Below are 19,418 nucleotides of genomic sequence, written 5' to 3'. Positions count from 1 at the left end.
GGAACGCACGCATGCACACATAAATATACATGCACAACACGCATCTGCAACAAACTCACGGACCGGGAAGTAAGTCTACTTTGACTAGTAGTTGCGCTAGCAACTTCATTGTAATTATCTTTTTATTATTCCAATGTTATCTTTTGTCAAAATCGTGCAGTTATTAAAAATTCACGTGACCTATATAGGTAAGTTATTTAATTTTTGTACGTTTTCTTTCTTAAGTGTACACGGTATAATTTGGTGGCATCTCTTCATTCATCCTTTTTTATCCTTTTAGAAATGATTACCCCTCAGTTTCACAATAATTTGCAGATATTTTTAGTTGTTTGATTTTAGTGTTTCATTGTATCCACTATTTATTGCATCTCAAGTTAATTTTTGAAATATATTAACTGTAAGAATTTATAGGGTGAAGGGTTGAAAGGACGAATCCAAAGTGAAGCACGCTTTACTAATGCAATCAGCCTTTTTCTAAAAGTTCGGATTTATGTTCTTGAAATTGGCTTTTGATTCAATATGTTTATCATTAACATTTGTGAGTACTAGTAATGTTATACTGATCACTGATTCAAAAATTTAATTACCAGCTGTAAGAGACGAAATTGATTCTCTCAAGTCTAAATAAACATCACATGGCAATAAACTGACTGTTGGTAATCTATCTAAAGGAGGCATAAACATGACATGAAGTAATTATGATAACCAATATCAGAAATTAAAAGAATATGCGGTAAGGGACTTAATCTGATTACTTAATTATAATTGATAGTATGCCAGAATTATAATGTCTGATTGTAAGTTTACCGCTTGAGTGAGAAAAGTTAGTTTGAGATTGTCGATCAGCTAGAAAATGCTATGGATAATAATTAGACGATATAAGTTTTACAGGAATTTTATTAGGCGCTAAGCGTCAATCAATATTTCATTATCTTACACAAACTTATATTGCAGCGGAAGGTGTGTACTTGTAAAATACGACAACTTGAACTCACTGAAATCAGGGCAAGATATAAGTTGTTGTGGAAGCCATTTCAGTCAATACAAGGGATTAATCTTAGTTAGTTTCACTTTCCGTTTTCTCCATTTTCTTAAAGTTTTTCCATTTCATTTAAACTTTTTGCTTGTAATATTTTCACTGTAAAATTTCTCTGACTTAAGTATCTGCATGCATTTTAAACACAAGCTATTATTACTCAATATCAAAACGTTTACTCTTTCCTTCTGTTATAGTTCGAGTAAATGCAGCCGGAATTTCATGAAACGCTGCTTTTCAGCAGTATCGTTAGAGTACGGTCGAAGAATAGGCGCATTTCTCAGTGATTAAAATTACAAGTAAAATAAATAACTCTGACCCGATCTAGATGATATGGCTGCTCAATCGGTAAATATATGTTGATTTCTTGTCTTTTTTGTTTTTTTAAATGTGATCTACATTAAGAGCACCTTACAGTCTTTGTCATGTTTAGGGTTATGTCTTAAATTTGAACTTATTTTTGAGAGCGGCCGAATACCACCAGAGCACACGTCGGATTATCGAGTTGCCGTATTTGGTGCCGGTGGCGTTGGTAAATCATCCATTGTACAACGTTTCATCAAGGGAACATTTAATGAAAATTACATTCCGACTATTGAGGACACTTTTCGACAAGCTAGTTTTTGCTGTTGTAATCTTGCCGATAGGAACTCGGTTTTAATTTATTCCAATGAAATCCATGCAACTTGTGCAATTTCACTTGAGAGCTAGATACATCAGGAGTGTGGATAATACGGACTTTAATTATTGTTTAAGTGTGATTATTTAACAAGAAATTGAGAGAATTTTCTTTGGAAACTATTAGCTCATATTCTGTTTATTGTTAATCTAACTACGGACCAGATTAACGATGGCTAACATCATATTCTCAGCTAACTTGCATAAGAGTGTCTTAAGTTGCATCAAAATTCTAAATTTGTACCTAATTCCATTGCTTCGCTATCATATTAGCAGTGAGATGGATAAACTGGATTTTGAGATGATCGATTTATTTTACCTTTTTAAACTCATTTTTACTTTCCCATGTCTAATATTAGCATTCTTATTTGAGTAGTATTGGAAGAAAAATTTGTTTGTACAAGGCGTAATTAACAAAAATAAGGAAATCTTCTTTTCTGTTCTTTCAAGAAAAAAAAGAAAAAATTGTTTTCAATGCAAACTGCAAAAAGGAGAAGGCTTAACAACAGTACAGGTTATACATAGTCTTGTTTAACTACTTCGAAAGGAATGCCTAGAAAGAATTAAAGATTTTTCATTGAGAGAGGAAGTTTAATAACATGATTTAGATTAAATTAGCATTTTGAAGTTTTGCTTTCTTCAAATAGACCAATCTATTATGATCTATGAAAAGATGCAGATTTAAAAGATTTCGCTTTTTTTCTCAGATTCATCAGTTCCCTCCTGCAAACTAACGACGAATAGATTTTAAAATTGCTGTCCCGACAAACCGTTGCAATATAATTAGCGGCAAAAAGATTTCGAGGCAGTAAAAAGCTACCAACTTCCAATAATATTTCTAAATTCAGTTTGAGGTAAGTGTCAATGGGAGATAATATTTCAGGTGATAAGCTGTAATCATAAGAATGTATGTACATTACAAATTACTGATACAACAGGCAGCCATCAATTTCCTGCTATGCAACGGCTTTCGATCAGCAAAGGAAATGCTTTCGTACTGGTGTATTCTGTTACAAGGTTATTCTTACTTATTTTTAAAATATTCTTCTGTGATTTTATGACTAGCTGCAAAAGAGTACAGTGTTATTTGCATAAATTTTTTCATTTACCTATCATTAGAATAAGGGATGCACTGCCATGTGAAAAAATGCTATCATTGCTGTGACATATTCATATATTACTATGACATATTTCAATGTTTGAGTTTTCAGCAAGCAAAGTTTAGAGGAGCTTGGACCTATATTATTAATGCTAAAGGAAGTAAAGGGTGAAAATATTACTGAAGTGCCTATTATGCTTGTTGGCAATAAAAAAGATGAAGATCAGGTAATCCATCCTGTTATTTCTCTCTCCTGTAGGCTAATTCACTATTTATTATCTTCTTAAATTATATAGCTATAGCTTAAGAGATAAATCGGAAGTAATGTTATGCCAGGCGGATTTATGAGTCAAAAGAATCGCTGAGAATTTAGTGCGACGTAATTTTTCAAGATACAGATTAACTTGCACATAAGATTTATTTCGAATAAGAAAATTTTGCGGGATAATATGCTGGTTTCTAGATCAGCAGAACAATTCCAAGTAATTTGTAGTCACCTTGTTAGTAGAATAAGAAACATAAAAAACTATTTCTGTCAGTCGAAAGGTTTCTTTTATCAAATTTGATCTATTTTATTTTAATTCTAATGAAGCGCACAATTTTCAGCGACGTGAAGTGAGCTCTGAACTTGGACAAAAATTGGCCGCGAAATGGGGAACTGGTTTCATCGAAACGAGTGCAAAAGACAATGAAAATATAACTGAATTATTTCAACGCCTGTTGGCGATGGAAAAAAAACGAACTTTAGCTTTGACGATGGATGAAGAGAGCAGTAAAAGTGGCTCAAAAAGGAAATGCTCTCTAATGTAATTGTTACTTTCTGGAAAATCGACAACTTTTCGGATTTCAAATATAAGTATTCTAGAAAGAAGTGTAGTTATTGTTTTATAATTAATTGATGCCAGGTAAGAAGTCACTTTTTATATCTGTTCAACTAAGTAAAACATATGAAATTCTCTTCGGTGCTCGAAACTGTGTTATTCTTCCGTTCCTATTTATATTTATTATCTGTTGCTTTTCGTTAACATTACTCACATATATCTTTATCTGCATATTGTTGCCATGCTGGCTATTTTTTCCTTTAATTTTCCGACATAATCAATCCTCTTTAGTTCTTGAAAATGAAATCAGTATAATGCATTTGTGATACAAAAATTTTTTTAGAGCTTTTTCCCAGCTAAATCGATATTTAACTTGACAAATAACACCTAGCTCAGTCTCAGTCCAATAAGCTAATCACAATAATTTTGTGGTGACTGTTAGCATCAGGGCACTTACAACTACTGACGTGAATATAGATTCAGTAGTGAATTCTGCATTACAATTGTTCCCTCGTTTCTTTTTATTGTCATTATTTTAATTTGAGAAAGCCAATCACAAAAATAGCTGCATTAGGCATGGAAGGTTAAATCTGTCTTGCATCGGTCTTATTTATCATTTATGATTTTAGCCTAAAAATAAGTATAATAAATAATCTCCCAGTCTTCGGCCACATTTCACATTTCTTCTAGCTGCTGGCAAATCCCGAAAATCAGCTCAACATTTAACTAGTACACACTTGGATACTTCAGGAAATACGGAGGAAGGATAACTCTAATACAACAGAAAATTGCAACAAAGTTCATCACAGAAATTGTAACTTATTAGAGATATAAATTATATTTCAATTTTTTTTCCATTACGATTTACACGCAAAATAAAAAGCAGATTCGTTAATGACAACATATTAAAAAAAAAAAAAAAGAAAGATTAATATTAGACAGAATAGGCAACGAGAAGCATTAAGGTAATGCATGCCAATTTATATAGTGTTTCCAAGATCCCTCATTTAGCATAGTTTTAAAATCATTCTCGGAATGGATTTTAAATTAAGAAATTACCCAAGCGAAAAAAAAAATGGACTGAGATCAGCAATCAAAGTTTGCAAAGGTAGTGGAATTCTTTTTTTTTAATTTGCAAGTTATGGAAAAATATATTGTCCATCTTTCCTAACAAATAAGATTGGAATGACGTAAAATCTGCAAGAAAAATAATTGCACAAATACGGACGTTTATTTTACTGCCAAAAAGGTTATGACATAGAGGATATATAAGTCCCTCACTAATCTCTAATACATATATATCAAAGCGCAATCAAATGCTTATAAAGGCAAAAGAATCCGCCTTATTCACGCAAATTAGTTATTCATTTTGAGTTATTCGCGTCTTTCTCGTTCTCGTCCACTATTCCTACCACCAGTTAACATTTGTCGAAAAAGAATTGTAGCATACACCAAAACAACAAATGCGATAAAAATATCATCCACCATACCAAGTACACCGAATGCTGCTTCCGGTAATATATCAAAAGGACTTAAAATATACACAGCCATACCACAAAGACATAAAAAGAAACGGATCCGAAACATAAACATCAATCCATTGACTGAGACTACGGCACGAAACATGTGTGGAACTAATACGGGTAAATCCCTGATGTAATCAATAATCTGAAAAAAGGATAATGAATCGATGGGAATATTAAAAGCAGCAGTTGTTGGTAGTGAAAGACGAAATTCTGACAATATCTGGTAAGCAAAAAGAAATTTATTAGATATGCTGATTCATAGTTTCTGATCTTTACTTTCATCAAGAAATAATGCGTGACCTACATTTCGATAAAATAAGTTGCAGAACTACAAGATGAATTAATTAAGAAATACAATGCCTGTACTCATTGTAAAAAGCTGTTCGTTTTAAATTATTCAGTGCTACCACCAAAATAAAGTTCGGAAACAAACTCACTGGTCTTCTTTCACTGGAAAACCTTCGATTATAATCCGTTAACTGTTCATCACATCGTAGTGCTTCATCAGCACTATTTTCTCTTTCACCTTCTACCGGCAAAGGTATCAGCAAATTAACCTATAATGCAAGTAAAATTCCGCAAGTGATTAAGAACTAATTTATCTCACAAAACTGTTAGTTCTCCATAAAATTGTTACTAGGGAATATGAAATTACTGCATAAGTAAAACTGCCGAAACGTACAATTTCTCTACACACTGCACATTTTACAGGTGTAATCAAAGACGCACTATACTGCCAGTAACCATAAATGCAATTACCTGCAAAAATACAATAAAAAATTGAAATTTTTATTGAATTATCACATTCCTTCTATATAAGCGAAGAACTAAAACCAAAGCATGTAATTATCCAATTTATAATCTGATTCAGAATTGCATGTTTAGATACTCACAGCAAAATAAGTGGCCACAGTTTGTAACAACAGCAAATGAAGCTTGGCCAAAACATATTGGACAAATATGATCATCTCCAAACCGTCGCAGCGTTCTTGCCCTACTCTAAAACCCAAAAAATGAACAGACTGATAAAAGAACCACAACAGCCTTGACAACATACATCAATAAAGACTATAATATTTTAAGAAAAGCTATAAGGACATACACCACTTGCACCAGTCTCCGGTCCCTCTGCTTGCGCAGCACCCGAAAATGTGCGTCTGAATTCAGTTATAGCCGAATCTAAAGCAGGGTAAATATTTCTTTCCTGCTGCCTAAAATTCGGTTAAAATTATATAGAAGCTGAACATCGACAGCTTTGTTCTCAACAGAATAGAGATGTAAGAGTCCTTTAAAATGACGGAAAATGACTGTTAGATTTGAATATCTGGAAATTAAAAGAAATAAAACAATAAACTATTAAGGTTGCAAATTAAAACGAACAAAAAATAAAGAAGCTTACTCTTGCCGACAGTATAAAAAACAGATTACCCCAATAACAGCACATAAAAACGTGAACATCATAATGATTTCATTATCAAAACCGGAAAAAAGTGTACATTATGCGAAGTTAGAATTAATTTCTACCAAATAAACTTGCACATTTCAAATTTAAAAAAAAAAGTCAACTTTTTTCAAAAATACTCAACAAATATATTGAATATAAAGCAGTCCTTAGTCCAACCATTATCCCAAGTAAGTGGAATACAAGGAAGTATTATAAAATCAAAGCACATGACTACCTATTCCGACTTCGCCTGAAGTATAACTTGAGAACTTAGGTTACTTGGTTTTTTTATCCAACTAAGTGTTAAATGAAGGACTCACCTTCAATGAATTGGATTTCGGCAACATTGGTATGCACCATTACCAATTTCACCAATTTCAATACAATTCGATGACACATTGGTGGGATAGAATAACTGTCATCACTAACACCAACTATTCCAGAAAATGTTTACCTGAAAATAATCTGACAAATTGTCCTCAATTTTGTGTTTATACTTTTCTCTCATTAATTTGTCACAAAATATACCAGTTGTTGCCAACTTTCTCTTGCATCATTCAAGATTAGAACTCCACATCTTTGATAGAAGATTTATTTCTGACCTTTAAATTCATCTAAAAAAGAGATAAAATTCATCTAAACATTACCCTATCACAATGTAGTATGAATGATCATTGTTACTATTAGAATAGAAGAAATAAAATCTTCGAAGTGCTAATCATAGCAAACCGTAGGTTAACGATGACATCGCCAGAATGTCGAAGTGAGACGAACAATGGAACACGTGACCACATGACGTGACCGTTTTACTCCAAACAAAGTGTTAAAGTAAAAGACATTTTGTCGCTACGCACTATTTCCACCCCTCCCTGTTCTCTTTACAATTCTGTCACCGCTTTTGTTCTATGCGTTGCGTATACTCTCCCACTTGATCAGTGGGATATTCGTAGATTGGAAGGAAATTCTACTCCGATGGAAAGTCGTCATATTAAATTGAGTTGGATTCGATCTGTTTGTGTAGAGGTCAGTGGATCAGATCCGTTGTTTATATTCCATCTTTAGCACAACTATTCATATTCATTTGAAATATGCAATTAGTCGGAAAGAAGTTCATTTGATACATTGAATTGCGGAATGATTAGGAGTTGACAGAGATTCAACAACATTTATAAAAACTGTGACTTCTTATAAGCACTGCAATAAGGTGTTGTTATTGTTGCGATTCGCAGACATTTATCCTTTTTGGAAAATAAATGTGGAATAAATAGAGGGAAACCCATCGAAAACGGCATTATTATATCCAGTAAAATTCGATATACAGTTTAAAATAATTTAGACTTAATTCACATCCAGAGGGGATGTAAATCATCACTCAATACTTTTTATGTGGACGAAAAGATAATTGGTAGAATTACGCCCAGAGAAGGAGCTATGCTGTCATCAGCTCGTGTGCTACCATTAACATATCAAACTTTTTTTTGCTGACTTCGATAATCCATTACAGTTCCTTGTCTTTCTTTCACGATGAATTCAGTTTGAGACGGTTAGCAGTGATCATAAGCAAAGAATTGTTGCACCTAGCCTTCAGAGTTACAGGTTACTACCTATACCCATGCACTTTAATTCCTTCAAAGCGAATACTAGTAATTTCTTTGTAACAAATCTCGAGAAAAAAAATAAGCAATCAAAGATGAAACATATCTTCCTATTTCTTTGCTTTTACATGGCCGCTTAATTACTACTCTTAAATCACCTACATCCATTTATCTTTAGCATTATTATTTTATTCTTAACCCTGTTTTTATTATTTTTAATCCCTACTTAATCACTTAAAACTAACGAAGCTCAACTCCTCACGGATCAAAAACAAATGACAAATATTCCAGGTGATAAATCAAAAACTCATCAAACTATTTTTTCTATTATGCTTCTAAACATCGACATGTTCGACTAAACCTAAACCTCACCTATATCAACTAAAAATAAATTTTAATCCAGATGCACGAGCAACAATACCTTTCATATATGCTCTCTACATGATCTGGACTAATCAGAAGTTCGAACATAACAGGAGTGTCTCGATTCAATGTTTGTTACTTTATAGTCTTTAATTTATGCAATTATTTGAAGCAGAGATTCTGCTCAATAACCATAAAGGCGTTTATCACCAAAGAATAAACAATGAATAGCATTTCCACAAACTAATATAACAGCAAATGAGTGAGTAGAGCTTAACATATGAAAATTCAAACACGGAAGATCAACTAAAGTGAACAAAAGTCGGTTAGGCTAGATTTACGGCAATTCATTTGACATATTACGATACCATTGGATGTATAACGACAAAACAAACCCTAAAACAAAAATTCTGAATCTAAAATTGACAAAACTTTCCTTATGAAAGGTCAATTTAAAATTATAGTAAATAAAGAACAAGAACTGTTAGTAAACCAGGTTAACAGTATCAACCAATACGTTCACATAAATATAAATTTGTTCTTTTTTCCTCAAATTCTCGTTCTTTTTTTCCAAAATGAAGCACTCCTTCAGAGTGAAATTGCAGCAGATATTAACGACTTCTCACCTTGTCAACTAAAGTATTTTCTGGATTCTATAAAATACGAGCACTAAAATGACTGTTTCCGACTGACAATATTTCAACTATTTCAAATATTATAAATCTTCCGTGAATGTAAATTCCATTTGCATCGACTTATCGTTCACACAGACACAGCGAAATCATCCGCATGAAATACAATTAATATTAATCCTAATTAAAAATTAATCGTGTCTTGTTGATTCCAATTTGTCTTTTGCTTCATTAATTTTTGCAGCCAAATAGGGTGAACCACCACGATCAGGATGATTGGCAATCATTATACGTTTATGCGCTTCTTTCACTTTTGACGCTGGAGCACTAGGTGATATACCCAGGACCAGTGCTGCTTCACGTCGTGTCATAACAGGCTCGAAACCGCCACGATAGTACTTTGACATACTATTTGCAACCGGCAATGTTTTGGCCATTTTTAGGAACGCTACACGATTTCGTAGCATCAGTCGTCCAACCAGTCCAATAGCTACCATACCAACGCCACCAACGATAAGCGCAGATGACATCCCTGGATTCCGTCAAATTTTAAAATTTTATGCAATTACTTTTAATGAAAATATATCTAATATTTTTTATGAACAGTTAATATATAATATTCATCAAAAAATGACTTAGCTATAGGAAGATCTTCTTTCATTAATTAAAAATTTGACGGTTGAACTTCGAATCTGATCTCTTCAAAGATACTTCAACAGAAATAAGAACATCAAGACAACACAAATAATTCCTGAATAAAAAAGTGTCTCCACTGCTTCAAATCGTCCTGATGTAAGACACCATAAACTAATCTCTATTTATTTCTTGCTCAGAAGTAGCAATGTTACAGATTCAAACTGCTGTCGTAAAAAATTCGACTTTTCAATACAATAATTTATTTTTTTCTCATTACTGGAAACAATAATTAACATAACAAACAAGTGAGTAAAAATAAAAATAAATCCAGCAGACGAAAAAATTGACACAAAGAAGTGAATAAACTGAAAAAAGATAATTTAGTTTTAAGTCTTCAAAAAATATTTATCTAAATCAATAAGTCAAGTAAGAAATCAGTGCACTGTAAGAAATCTAATTAAAATAAAAAAAAGACCTTTATGAAAATTACATGAGACTAAAAAAATTTTACAAAGAAATAAAAACCAAATAAAAAAGAACTACAAAGACTTGTAGGCAAAGAAAAATACGGAACACGTAATATAAATTAGGAATACTACTTCAGTATAAAAAATAAAATGTCTGTCCCAATTATTATTTGACAGCTGTCAGAATGTTAAAAAAATTTACTCACCTCCTCTCGGTTTATTTCTTTTGTCTATCTTCCGGACAACATGAATTTTGTTTTTCTTTTCATTCTTCCCTTCTATCTTCCCGAATTTTCTGGCGCATCCAAAATCTTATATCAAATTCCAAACGTTCTAAGATTTTATTTCTGCAAATTTTATAATACTTTGAGTAATTTCTAACAAATTTATTTTCCTTTTTTAGTGACTTCTTTTCCAAAAATTTCATAGCTTCTCCCATAACAAACAGCTGTCTGCATGTTTTTTATTTCTCAATCTTAAAGTCCGACCATCCTTAACTAACAGAACCGCAGTTTAAATTAGATATTACAAATCATTAAATCAACAAATCTATCTTCATCACTCAACTTGTTTCGTTTCACATGATGCACAATGCGCTTCTGTTCCACTTTTAAAATTATTAAAAGAGAACTTTTTCTCTTCTTCGTCATCAAAATCAATGATATCTGTGCTTATTTCTTTCGTAACTTCATCCATATCTAGCATGGAATGATCGGGACGCGGTGTAACTCGAACGCCAACTGCTTCCAATACTTCAGTTAACTTTCGAGAGTAGTCTAGATGACCTTTTATCTACAAAAAAAGGATGAATTCATAAATTTACAATAATCTGCTATCTTCAATATGCAACTATGTATTATTTAATCAAATGCTTTAGTAAAGAAAGCTATATTAAACTGTTAATATAATTTTTTGAACAGAGTGAACGAACTAAGTGAGAAAGATTGAAATTAACAATTTTCTTTTCCATTTTGCATGTTACAGGACCTGTGCCAGCAATCGTAAACTGTACACTCATTGCACGGTAAATAAACCTACAAAATTGACAATTACATCAAATATAGAATTCAGAAACATTCACTTTATGAACTTCGAAAAATATACCAAAATTTATGTAACTTCGTTACAAGAAGTAGACTAAATTAAAAGACTCAAACCCAAAATATTTTTCTTCTTTGCATCCTAAAGACTTAAAAAATATCGAGAGATCCAAACATGAAAATTCTACCTTAATAACCAATCACTACTACAATAACCATTTATAATCCGTCCTCCAACAATGTGACTTATCTGCTGCCATTGAATCGGTGAAGCTGTTACAGGTGCACCAAGAAGTACCACATCATTAATTATTCCTGGAATCCTTGTTTTTTAATTTTACATCAGCATAACTGTAAAAATAAGGAAAAACTACGGCACATAATAACAGCAGCAGTGCTATCAAAAAGAAAAAAAAAAAATTCACCATAACATGTAGTACGTTTGGTCATAGCCATTAAGCAATGAAAAATTACACGTGCTCCAAGGGAAAATCCTATTAAGGTAATAGGACGGTTGCCATGTGCACGACTTAACAATACCTCGGCTAATTGTTCACCGACCTGAAAACTATACCACCGTCTGGTAACTAATCTTAATATTTCATAAAGTCCCTTTCAGTTGTCTCCAGAATTTTAAACGTATGTTTTTTAAAGTATCATTTTAAATGCTTAATAAATAATTATCTTCTTCCGAAAAATGCAAACTATAGGAATTCATGCCTCGGCGGCTCGCCTTACGCAAACATTCCATGGATTATCGATTACACTAGATGCGGAAAGAAGTGCCACGGGCCAAGCAACCGCAGCAACTAAACCTGAAATAGTTTCCTTCATCTGGAATTTTAAAGGAAAAAACTGGAAAGCAAAAATATCAGAAACGAACATGAGATATCAGAAACTAAGATCAGCAGAAGAAAATACCAGCAAAGGCAGTTTCCAAAAGAGTGTGTTGAACAGCAAGTGATACAGCAAAAGAAGTCAAATAATTAATTGCTCGCCCTAATTCTACTAAATATTTGCTTTCATAACGCAAAATATATTGTTCGCGCGACATCCACAAATGCCTCCATTGCTGTTGAAAAACACGTTCTCCTTGCTAAAACAAATTCTTCAAAATTTTGCTAAAATATGATTCAAAAGGTAACTAAACTCCAACTGAGGAAGCAGTTATGTCACGGAAACTTTGTAAGAACCATTCAGAAAAAGCAATTAACTAATGTTAGATAGATCCAACACTAACATAACCGCCACAACAATGGTCGCCAATACAAAACGACAAACTTTCTAATTTCAGATTAATAAGTCTCAAAATTCAGAGATAAGCGATGCGACTTGGGCACAAGGAAACAGTTATATCATGAAAACCTTGTAAGAACATCAACCTACAACATTTTGCATGAAAATATTTTTTTTTTTTTGCAATTTTTAGCAATTTAAGTGGACTGTTTCGAAGTGAATAAAATCAATTAATATTTTTTATTTTCAATTTAATTACAGAAGATTAAATCACGAATAAAAATATTTCTGCTATCTGAAAACTGTGATTTAAAAAAAAAAAAAAAATTACAAATTTACATCTTCAATCCATCCACTAATTGCCAAAACACAATGCAGACTTTGTCCTTCAGAAATTGGCTGAATTACAAATTCTTCAATTGCACCTACTCGTTTTCGCATTTTGTAACCTGAAAAATAGAAAGATTAAATATAAAGTGAAGTTTACTAGTGAAATACGAATAAATTCGAAAATTTCTGATTGGATATAAAGTCCACTTTTTTCAAAAAATAAAAATTTGACTTAAAAATCGATTAGAATCTGTTAGCACGTGAGATTACAAGAAAAAAAAAGTAAATAAAATAAAGTAAAACAAAAAATAAATAAAATAGAAAATAAGATCCATGTCGGCGAAGCGAGTATTTTATCTGTGGATCAAGGAACTCATAAGAACGACAGGACCTTTTGCTAAATTGGCAATGAACATCTATACTTTTTCAATTTACTTCAAATAGCTTGCCCGTTAATCCCGCACCAGCTACTCCAAATAATGATCCAACTATAGTAGCGCCCGCTGCTGTTGAAATGCCTGCTGCTGCTCCAGCACCAACTACAGCCCCTGCACCAACCGCTACCAGCGGTGCTGCTAACCCACCCGTTATTCCTGAAATTCAAAAAATATAATACAGCATGCGAAATCTAGAAATCTTCCAAGAATATGAATACTAAAAATTCCACCTAGTAAGACACCACCGATACTACTGGCTGCTCCAATCATAACATATCGCTTAATTTTTTTCAGTTTCGCAGCTTTATCTCTTACCATTTTTTGTTCTCTGAAAACGGAATTTCGTGTTTCATAATCTATGCATTCAAATACAGAACTTTTCACTTCTACTTTTTAAAAAAATGTTGGCATTTATTTTTGATTATAAAAACCGCTCATGTATCAGATTTTCACTTTTGAAATCATTATTCACAGAGCTTTCAATCATGACGAAACAGTGTGAATGTAAACATTATACATCAAAAAAGGGCAAAGAGTGGTGGTGTAGGGCGGTAAAAAGATTCCTTTCAATATTTTCACTGTAACTTCTACAATGCATGAATAGTTTTGGAGATCGAAGTCTGTGTTTTACAAGTTGTTGTAAAACAGCTTAATCCACACATAAATCTCATGTGTTGAAAGCAGTGAAAAAAAAAATCATAATGATAATGAAAATGAAAATGAAAGAATATTTTAACAAATATCATCTCAAATGACCAGAAATTTTCAAATATGTAAAAATAAAATATTTTCAATAGTACTTACTCGTTTTCTTTGTAATGATATCCAGTGATTGTATCAACTAGTGCATCCTCTATCTAAAACAGAGCATTGATGAGATAAACTTTTCGATGTTCTGAAGATCCCTAAACAATTAATATACTATTTTCTAATTTAAATTAAATGTTTAGAACAATGTAATTAAGAAACAAACATTCTCAAAATCATCCCATTTTACAGACAAAAGCGCACAAATATGACGCAATAAGACACGATAACGACAATCATAAGTGCCTAAAAATACGTTACTCATTTATTTGAAACACCATTTGAAAAAATGCTTTTATTGTCTATATGATAGCTTTCGAAACTCTGAGCAGAAATTACTGAAATAAAATAAATTCCATGCTAGTTGCAGATCGAAGTTTTTCTCTCACCAACTCATCTTTTCATCAGAAAATAAGACCTTAGATCGGAGATTTTAACCTCTCCTATTCCTCACTTAATCGTATCTGCAAATGAAACTTCAACGGAATAGAAAAGTAAACTCAAAGTCCTTTTTGATAAGAGTCACAAACATTTGACGAACCATACTCGGTGAAAGTAGACAAAAGACAAGCAAGAATAACTAAGGCTCCCTTCTGCTTTACAATTGGGTCCTTCTTGATAAGAGTCACAAATGCTGCTATATCGTCTGTTGCACCCTCGCCCTAAAAAGCTGATTATACTTAGAATTTATGAAGATTAGCTTGACAGTTAATGCTATAAAGTGAACTCAGCATATTTTGTCTTCGAAGAAAAATAGTACATAGGCGACTGGTGCTAATAACGACACAAACTGTAAATTTGAGCTGAAAGAAAGCATTGTTCAATATAAAGCGATTACCACAACCTTCTGATTCCAGCTACTTATATTAATCATATCTAACTAAGAAAAATGAGATTATCGAATTTTGGAGCCCGAAAATAATGCGAAATAGACAAACCATAAGGTGATGTCGCACGGTTACGTTTGTCCGCTCTGGCAATGCGGTACACTTGAGTACTTTTTCCATTGCTTGTGTACAAAACTCACTAAAACTCGACTTCATACTCGAACAGGAAATCAATTATTTCTCATAGTAATTATTGATATTATAACTGCTTTCATGAAATATTAATATCATAATATTAGATTCAATTCCGATCTTTGTTAATGATAACTCCTTATATTTAGTTCAGGATAGACTTATTTGGAGAACTCACATATCGCTCAAGTGGTCGTTGTTCTGCCAAAAGTCAAGCCTAAGCACTGAAGCGATCAAATCAACCAGAGCGAACGATGCAGCGCTGCTTAATTGGTCATAAACGAACATAACCGATGAATTTACAAATATCGATGCATTTCCATGAAGGTCATTGTTTTCGAGAGATGTGTCTAAAACAAATTATTTTATTAATTTCCTCTGTCAAGACCATCTAAAACTTATCATTATAAACAAAAGAAAAAGTTGAATTAGAAGTTATCCTAACAGTAACAAAATTTCTCACTTCATCACATCTTCTCTGAAGGTGACGAGATACCTAGTTGAGACAAAAAATAGTTTTATCTCTAAAAATAATTAGTGGTCTTAAATTACCAATGAGTTCATACATGAAGTTCAGAAAAATCAAATCAAGAAATTGAGGTAAGTAAAAATCCTTAGGACAATTCTTCGTGTTATCATCGGAAATCATAATAAGTGGGAATATTTTCCATCAAATAATGCCTTTCATTTTTATTTATAATGTTGGGATTATGAATAGTGAGCAATAACAAAAGATTACCCGGAGTCAATAAGCCTTGTCATGACTAAAAACAAAAGATCAAAGGAATGTGTATGAACAAAATACACATTTAGTTTAGTTATTTACAAGACTGTTTCACAACAGAAAAACAAACCCGACGATCCCCTTCCCGGAAATAATGGATCGGATGCACTTTCTTGCAAATCATTTCTTCCTGAACTGGTCATCATCAATGACGGAAGCTCCCTTTCTTGTAACTTAAATTTTAAGCAACGTCAGCTCTTAAAAAGATCGATGATAAGCACAATAATATCTAAAATTAACAGGATTTACCTATTATACTGTTACTTCATTTTCATATATCAATTACAGAAGTGCAGAAAGAAACTCGAGTAAATCAAGAGTAAATCAATGTACCAAGACACGTTATTATAATTTCGGGTAAGTACGGAAACTACTGCAGTTCAAACGACATACTATACACAACCGGAAATATCAAAGCGATTACTACATATGAAGGTACAAAAGCATCTAAAATTTATTTTTTTTCGCAGAACCATAAATTACAATTATAAATAGACTGTTTAAGGAAACTCGAAATAATACTATATTTTTTGATCCGCTGAGTTAAATGTGAAACTTGAAAATAATAATAATACATGATGGAAAATTAAGAAAGTAGTCTATAAAACCGCATTAAAAACATGAAACTACAGTAAACATAAACGTATAACTTTCTAGTTAACAAAATCTAGGAACATAATAACGACTAACAAAGCCATGTTTCTCCAACCATGTTTCTCTTTATTCACTAGTATATTCTTATTACCAACTGAATAATTATAACAGCGAATTGTTTAAAGTAACTTTTAAAGATGCTTTGGCTAAAAATATTAGAAATATTTTTTTCACAAAGCCACTAAGCGTTCTTGCAATGAGAGCTGTGTTTTCGTTAAACTTGCCAAATAGGAAATCATCATATAATCCTGCAAAGAGTAATATCCACAATATAAAATGCAGTAGCTTCTAGCTAAACTTGGGAAGCAATCAATGCAGCGAATGTAATACAGAAATGGAAGTTTTAAATGAATAACTAACTTTGTGAGAAGATTGATAAAACAGAATAACTCACCCTCAAACTTGTTTTAACCAATACATCCAACTTTTCATCGGACATATGAGTTGCAGCAGTACTGACAATGTCCATCACACGTCGTCCAAACGACGAATCAACGGGTAATTCCCGTTTTTCAAGCACCTGAAACATAACAAATTACAAGTGAACTGTTATAAATGTGAAAGTTAAAATACACTCGTCATCGAGAAAGAAATTTCTTTAACGGTCAAAATTTGAACTTCGTGAAAAGCAGGACTAAGAAAGATAAAAGGATTAATTCAAAATTATTTTTTTTTTAGTATTTAATACACACAAGCATTAATCATTCTATATTTCTCATTGTCTTGCTTCGAAATAAATATTCTTTCTGCTTGTATGTACAATGATTCTGTTTGAATCAGCATAATGGAAAAAAGATAACAGCCAAGACTTGCCTCATTCACATATTTCAAAAGTCTCTCCAACCAAATTATCATTTCACCCGTACTTTTTTCGAGTTGTTCCAAACCGTTCTCCAAAACAACCTCACGCTGTTTATTACTATAAGCCGTACCACTCTGCACTAAACTTAGTGCAACACCTTCACCAGGAAAAGCATCGAATTCAACTTTTAGCGGATTAAAAATGGCACAATGTGGATCTCGAGTTCCAGGAATCCCAGCTTTAATCCTGTAAAAAAAAAAAAAACGAAACTTAGAATAATAGAGGCACATTTCTGAATTTTTTAGTAAGTTAATCAGGAAATGAAATCCATTTACAAGATCAGTGGAAAACGAATCAACCTCAAGTACGCTCGTATAGGCATCCGATAATTTTCATCTGATGAATTAAAAGTTGTATCAACAGTAAGCAGGATCACTGGTGGCGGTTCTTTCTTGGCTGATGATTCGCTTATCAAACGATTATAATAGTCATGATATGGCAAACAATGGATTGACAAATCGGCGTTGGTGTAAAACATGCAATAGAAAATATGAATTCTTATAAATGACAACTATGTCCAAATTTTTTATGACAAAATCAGTTTTTCAAACAAATTAGGGATAAAGCTTTATTGGTTCATTAGAAAGAATGCGACTAAGATATGAACTTTTTGTATTAAATGTATACCACTGTTTCATGAACTACACCTTCCATGTTACATGCTAGTTTAGTGTATCGTCTTAATAATATTCATCACCTCGAAGCAAAAGAAATGCTATGCAACATCTTTCATTTTCACATCAAGTATTTGTCTTCTTTAGTCTCCAACATGAATGAATTATCTTTGAGATTAATTTATTAATTTAAGTAATTGATAGTAAAGCTCCAGTAGCATTTGATATGAGAAAGTTTATGATGTGCTCTACCATCCAACTGGTTGTTCTGAAGGCGTTGCTCGTTTCATCATCATTAACATTGTCTGATTAAAGCCATCGTCTAGTTCTGGTGTGTCTTCTTTTTGTTCCCGGAATGGTATTGCGTAACAATTTGTTACCTAAAAATGTACAAAGCAAATGAAACATTAAGTTGTTGCTGTTTGCGTATAATATTGTACAGCGAAATTAATATAAATGAGTTTTGATTATGACAGCATTCGTTATTGAGAAGTCCAAGTAATCTTACAAAATAATTTTTGCATCTAAATAATCAAAGTGCTTTCAGAAATTTGTTGTATTTTTAACATAGGATTTATAAGTTTTATAAAAGTTCTGATATCCGACAAATACAACTCTTGAACATCTGAAATTAATTCACAAGTAAATTTGTCCATTCTAAACAAAATTTATATTCAACGTTAAATTAATGCAAATGTAAATCACTCAATTTATAAAGAATTAGAATTCATTATTAGTGCATGTTCTACGGAGAACCTTCGCTTCCACAGCTTAATAATTGTGTTGTTTTAGACTTCAAAAAAAGTTTTTTAAGGATCACTAAATCAAAAATGAATAATAATTGTTACGTATTATCACCATCAATGTTCCACAGAGAATAAACCTTTACAAAAATTCCAGTCCGACGAACTATTCAAATCAGAAAACTTCCACGATATTAGTAATGACAGAAGGAAATAAATGAACTATTTTCGCTGCTGAATCTAGCGAACGCTACATTACTTATATATGCAGTGAATTGTGAATCGCGGTTGTATTCGTCTGAGTATCATACATGCATGAATATCATACCATAGCAGTTACAACTAATGCTAATTAATAGCATTCAATCTTGCATGATCTCACCAATAAGATTAAGTGGTCCACATTAGTTTTTAGATTTGAAAATTTATCTTAATGAAATAATAACAATACCTGAATAGCATTTTTTTCATAGAATCCCATCAATGTGCCTAATGCTTTGTCATTAGCACCCGGCTTGTTCGAGCGTCTTTCAAATGCATCAACAATAGTCAAATATACAACCGGATGTACTTTAACCGTTAATGTCGAAGCCAT

At 32.4% G+C, this 19,418-nt stretch overlaps 5 protein-coding genes across 5 annotated transcripts; 1 reads left to right on the top strand and 4 right to left on the bottom strand.

Moving 5' to 3' along the window:
* Positions 1 to 1,369: 1,369 nt before the first annotated feature.
* Positions 1,370 to 3,623, top strand: Bma-drn-1 (Uncharacterized protein; the record flags this gene model as incomplete). Its single annotated transcript, XM_043078941.1, has 5 exons — positions 1,370 to 1,384; positions 1,502 to 1,651; positions 2,598 to 2,731; positions 2,926 to 3,040; positions 3,420 to 3,623. 5 exons carry the CDS (start codon positions 1,370 to 1,372, stop codon positions 3,621 to 3,623), a joined length of 618 nt encoding a protein of 205 aa, XP_042934875.1.
* Positions 3,624 to 5,008: 1,385 nt separating this feature from the next.
* Positions 5,009 to 6,621, bottom strand: Bm6426 (Uncharacterized protein; the record flags this gene model as incomplete). Its single annotated transcript, XM_043078940.1, has 6 exons — positions 5,009 to 5,302; positions 5,598 to 5,717; positions 5,843 to 5,919; positions 6,054 to 6,159; positions 6,263 to 6,371; positions 6,560 to 6,621. The coding sequence occupies 6 exons, from the start codon at positions 6,619 to 6,621 to the stop codon at positions 5,009 to 5,011; spliced, it is 768 nt and encodes a 255-aa protein (XP_042934874.1).
* A 2,764-nt stretch (positions 6,622 to 9,385) lies between these two features.
* Bma-dnj-21 (Uncharacterized protein) lies at positions 9,386 to 9,724 on the bottom strand (the record flags this gene model as incomplete). The annotated part of the gene is made up of 1 exon (XM_001900168.1): positions 9,386 to 9,724. One exon carries the CDS (start codon positions 9,722 to 9,724, stop codon positions 9,386 to 9,388), a length of 339 nt encoding a protein of 112 aa, XP_001900203.1.
* Positions 9,725 to 10,638: 914 nt separating this feature from the next.
* Positions 10,639 to 16,096, bottom strand: Bm3836 (Uncharacterized protein; the record flags this gene model as incomplete). The annotated part of the gene is made up of 16 exons (XM_043078939.1): positions 10,639 to 10,644; positions 10,865 to 11,089; positions 11,229 to 11,331; positions 11,526 to 11,652; positions 11,763 to 11,898; positions 12,058 to 12,152; positions 12,259 to 12,433; positions 12,913 to 13,022; positions 13,353 to 13,496; positions 13,571 to 13,668; positions 14,145 to 14,197; positions 14,314 to 14,393; positions 14,689 to 14,809; positions 15,086 to 15,173; positions 15,345 to 15,516; positions 16,021 to 16,096. 16 exons carry the CDS (start codon positions 16,094 to 16,096, stop codon positions 10,639 to 10,641), a joined length of 1,809 nt encoding a protein of 602 aa, XP_042934873.1.
* A 678-nt stretch (positions 16,097 to 16,774) lies between these two features.
* On the bottom strand, positions 16,775 to 19,418 carry Bma-eif-3.F (Uncharacterized protein; the record flags this gene model as incomplete). Its single annotated transcript, XM_043078938.1, has 6 exons — positions 16,775 to 16,852; positions 16,999 to 17,124; positions 17,418 to 17,652; positions 17,766 to 17,942; positions 18,333 to 18,460; positions 19,275 to 19,418. 6 exons carry the CDS (start codon positions 19,416 to 19,418, stop codon positions 16,775 to 16,777), a joined length of 888 nt encoding a protein of 295 aa, XP_042934872.1.

Source organism: Brugia malayi (assembly GCF_000002995.4).
Source record: "Brugia malayi strain FR3 genome assembly, contig: Bm_v4_Chr2_contig_001, whole genome shotgun sequence".
NCBI classification, from domain to species: Eukaryota; Metazoa; Nematoda; class Chromadorea; order Rhabditida; family Onchocercidae; genus Brugia; species Brugia malayi.
This window is presented reverse-complemented; position numbering and strand designations above follow the sequence as displayed.